At 35.8% G+C, this 4,385-nt stretch overlaps 1 protein-coding gene across 17 annotated transcripts in view; it reads left to right on the top strand.

Moving 5' to 3' along the window:
- The window catches only part of LOC107700732 (transcription elongation factor A protein 3-like), a 15,459-nt gene that overhangs the window by 1,591 nt on the left and 9,483 nt on the right, over positions 1–4,385 (top strand). For 2 of the 17 annotated variants that reach the window (XM_016502500.1, XM_016502498.1), the window contains exons 4-13: positions 379–487; positions 692–856; positions 943–1,038; positions 1,858–1,947; positions 2,507–2,590; positions 2,707–2,814; positions 2,918–3,010; positions 3,280–3,369; positions 3,515–3,613; positions 3,722–3,775. In XM_016502500.1, the coding sequence (XP_016357986.1) occupies positions 379–487; positions 692–856; positions 943–1,038; positions 1,858–1,947; positions 2,507–2,590; positions 2,707–2,814; positions 2,918–3,010; positions 3,280–3,369; positions 3,515–3,613; positions 3,722–3,775 (988 nt within the window). The remainder of the gene's footprint in view (positions 1–378; positions 488–691; positions 857–942; positions 1,039–1,857; positions 1,948–2,506; positions 2,591–2,706; positions 2,815–2,917; positions 3,011–3,279; positions 3,370–3,514; positions 3,614–3,721; positions 3,776–4,385) is intronic. The other 15 variants (XM_016502513.1, XM_016502512.1, XM_016502502.1 and 12 more) reach the window with 14 other exon arrangements.

Here is a 4,385-nt window from a genome sequence, read left to right as displayed (position 1 = left end):
TACCAGTAAAATTGATAAAAAAAATTGGGACCAAAAATTATTCAGACACTTTGACCTGACCATGTTTTGCTTGAGTGTTATCTGACATTATCAAGATGAATTTGTTCTGACACAGTGTAGTTCTTGTCATATTTTATTACCATTTTCTAAACTATAGTGAATAAACTGTGATAATATGTGAAATGTTGAAGGTGTCTGAATAAATTTTGGGTCGACTGTGTGTGTGTATATACAGTATATAAGTGTAAGTTTAAAAAGGTTCATTTAAAAAAGGTTCATAATGCGTCATTTTTATCATGTCATTCACATATGTAGTATAATATGGTCTGGCTTAAAATGTTATGTTTTTATGCATTTATGCCTTTTTGTCTTTGTCAGAATCAGCCCAAAACCAAAAGTCTGAGAGGTCGAATGAGGTGAAGAATGGCAAACATCCAAGCAAGCCATCAGGGTCACCCAACAGGACCTTGCCTGAGAGAGAGTCCAGGTATGTTTGCTGATAACAGGGTAAAACATGGAAGTATTCCAGACACAGCTTATGTACAGTGTAATTGAATGCTTTGGGATTCTCTTCCTTTAAACATACCAGAGGGTGGCCTATTTTTTTTATACTAACATTGATTTTGCAAAAGAGGAAGTAAGTAAAGACTTGTTGTTTGCGTAATGAAGTATAACCTGTTTATCTCGTCAGTCCACGAAGGTCGACAATGGAAATTAAACCAGACATAAACTCTAACAAGAAACTCGATGAAAAACACAGAAGACAGAAACCCGAAGCAGAGCTCAGGAATGAAAAACGAGAAAGTGAGCAGAAAAAAGAGAAACAATCTATTAACAATAAAAAGGAGCGAGAGAGGTGAGAAGCCCAGTGCTGTATAAAGCCCCTCTGTCCCTGCAAAACTGTGCCATTAGATTGAGGAGTTTTATGTGCATTCTGTTTAGGAAAGATGCATTGAACAGTGATCATCTTCTTTCCCCAATGACGCATTCATCTCCACCCCCCAAGTGTTCTCCTGCTGGGGAAGTGAAGAGGGAGAGGTTAGGGCTTGTGCATGCGGTTGAAGCATGTGACTGGTTAGGAGGAAGCACTTATACCACATAACAAAACGTGCAGCCATTTCTGATTATGCACTTTTTCCGCAACTGTGTGGTTCTTCTGTAGGTGGAATTTAAGAATTGGCTTTTCAATTCATGTCCAACAGGATGTTGAATTAAATTTAAATTAGACAGGAAGTGGAATTTACTAAATTAAAAAACAATCAACATAGTCACACAACGGAGGAATTTCATTGGTTACGCAACAAAACAAAAATAATTGCAACATTAATTTTTGACTAATGTCTTTTTTTCACTGAATTGTAAAATACATGTTTATGTTAACTGATTAGACATTCACTATAGTTAAGAAGTTTGAGCTGAGTAAGATTTTTTTTTAAGTTTTTGAAGAAAGTCTCTTATGCTCTATATTTGAAATATATATTTTTTGTAACATTATAAATGTATTTACTGTCACCTGATTAATTTAATGCATCCTTTCTGATTAAAACTATTAATTTCTTTCAAAAAGAAAAAATTCTTACTGACCCCAAAGTTTGAAAGGTAGTGTATTTCTCCAAACCTATAGCTAAAAACTTGAAACATTACACTACACATGAATTTCTATCTTCCTTAGATTCAATTTGAACTGCAGTTCTGCATCATGTTTGCTACATCAATTCAAATTCAGGAATTAACTCAAAAAGTTGTTCTCAGTTCTGAATGGTGCATGACTCTGGTGCCATGATTTCTTTTGCTGCTCTGGTTGTCCAGCGTACAAGTGGAAACAGTAATGTAAGATGAATTTTTATTTTTGTTTAGGAAAGATGCTCCTGTTGATTTTTTCCCTCCTGCTTCAATCAATTCCCACCCTCCTCTAAGACGCTCATCAATAGATGCAAAGAAAGAGAGGTCAGAGCGTTTTGCATACATATGTCAGTTAAAAACATGTCATTGAAGTGCAAATAGTTTTGTTTTCTGATGTAGTCTATTGGTTATATTGCATATTACCAACAGTTCAAAAGTTTGGGTCAGTAAAAATTTTTTGAAAGAAATTAATGCTTTTATTCAGTAAGGACACATTAAATTGATCAAAAATGACAGTAAAGACATACAATTATTATATTTTATAACCCTGAATAAAAAGTATCACAGTTTTCATATTAAGCAGCAAAACTGTTTTCAATATTTATAGTAATGAAAAATATCTCTTGAGCACCAAATCAGCATATTAGAATGATTTCTGAATGATCATGTGACACTGAAGGAATGATGCTGAAAATTCAGTTTTGTCATCACAGGAATAAATTATATTTTAAAATTATATTAAAATTATCAAATAAATGCAGCCTTGATGAGCATAACAGACTGATTTAATAAACATTTAAAAAATCTTTCCAACAACAAACTGTTAACAGTAGTGTATATCAAGTTTTAATGCTGAATTTGGATGTTTGTATCTCTTGTACAGAAAAGACACTCAGGGTTCTTTACAGTCTCCTCCTCTTCAGTCTCATCCTCATAAACGTCCCTTCATAGATGGAAAGAAAGAAAGGTTGGACATTGTGCTAGAAGTGCATGCACTGTGTGACGTGAAAACATCTGCTTTTATATTGCAATCTCCTTCATGTTGAATCAACATTTCAATGGGACTTGCTTATTTTCATGCAGGAGAGATGCACCTTATCCTCTTTTTCCTCTTCATCATCACCCTCATCCTCCACTTCCTCCTCCTCCTATTCCTATCCCTAAGCGTTCATCAGACATGAAGAAAGAAAGGTCAGGGATTGCACTCAAGAATGTGTTAAGAATCTGTATTATTTATAATAACTGAAGTCATTAGCTAACATAAGGAGTCACCACCAAATATCTATCTTCACAGGAAAGATCCTCCTGAAACTTTACCACCTCTTCCTCCTATTCTTTCTTCTCCTCCTCCTCCCAAACGACTATCAATAGAAGAGCCCAAAGAAAGGTCTGAGCACCTTTGAGTTCAAGATCATTGTCCTCTTTTGTGATTAAGAGGGTTTGTCAGTGAATAGAAAAGCGCAGTATAATAACTTATTATTGCTGTAGTTTTGTTTTGTTTGGCAAAATAGCAGTTATTGCTCTAAATTATTCAGCATTCAATTGATAGAAAATTATAAATTATAATTTTTAGTTCACTAGATGACCTAGTATCACAACATGTGCTTCAAGTTTCTCTTTGTAATGTCACATTTAAATTGTATATTTGTTGCCTAGGGCAAAAAAAGAACCTGATCCGAATGCCCCTCTTCCTCCTTTACCTTTTCATCTACATCCTCCTCAGAAACGCGAGATGAAGAAAGAGAGGTCAGGGCTTGGTGTGTTGTCTTTTTGAGTAAACAAAGTACTGCCAATCTTTCAGTCCCTGCAGCATCATTTTAGCGTAACTCTGTGTTCTAACCATGCACAATGTTCCTTGTCACATAAATAATCAGTGACTTTCTTTGCTTAGAAAAGAAACAGCTGAACCCGGTGCTCCTCTCCATCTTCAGCCTCCTACACCTACAAAACGTCCCTCATTAGACACAAAGAAAGACAAAGAGAAAGAAAGGTTAGGGTCAGGCAAACTGAAAAGCATGTTGATATTAAAAGCTGTGCATCTGTGTTTTTACTTAATTTCTTCATCATCTGAAAAATAACAAAAGCTGTTTCACTTTAGGAAAGACACATCAGACCCAAAGCGACAGACCTCTGAACACAATGAGAAAGATAGGTCAGAAGCATGATGAATACTAACCCTTGGATAAGGCCATTGTTGAGTGAAATACAGAGTTCTGGCATGAAACTCCTAGATGGCGCAGTCCGATAGGTCTAACTCAATCTGACCTAATGACATCATCACATGGCTCAGTTGATTGGTTCTTCTGTATCGGTAGCCAATGAGCTCGCTGCTCAACATTCAAATATATGACTAGTGCTTGCCGTAGCAGTTGCAGCTTGCTTCAGAAACCCTCCATTAGGGCTGCACGATAAATCGAAATGGAATCGAAATCGCGATTAGACAGAAGCTGTGATTGTCATGCGTATCTTTCAGTGAAGCACGGTTCTGTGATCAGCAGTAAATCTCCATCCGAAGGCCAGAGGGTGCTCTCGCGCTGAAACTCCAAATATGCCTCACAGAAGAAACCCAGGAAATGCCTGTAGCTGGATAAACAGAAGATTTAACTGTTTTTATTGATTCAACGTGACTAATAAACACACGATTATGACAAAATATGGTTTATCTGAGTTCTTATTATTATAATTTTCATTAAAATAAAGTATATTTATAATGCAATGCCTTTATCACTGCTTAAATACTATGAAATATATTGTGTGCCTTA

This window comes from Sinocyclocheilus anshuiensis, unplaced genomic scaffold (assembly GCF_001515605.1).
Source record: "Sinocyclocheilus anshuiensis isolate Anshui unplaced genomic scaffold, SAMN03320099.WGS_v1.1 scaffold782, whole genome shotgun sequence".
NCBI lineage: Eukaryota > Metazoa > Chordata > Actinopteri > Cypriniformes > Cyprinidae > Sinocyclocheilus > Sinocyclocheilus anshuiensis.
The sequence above is the reverse complement of the archived record's forward strand: the minus strand, read 5'-3'. Positions and strand labels throughout refer to the sequence as shown.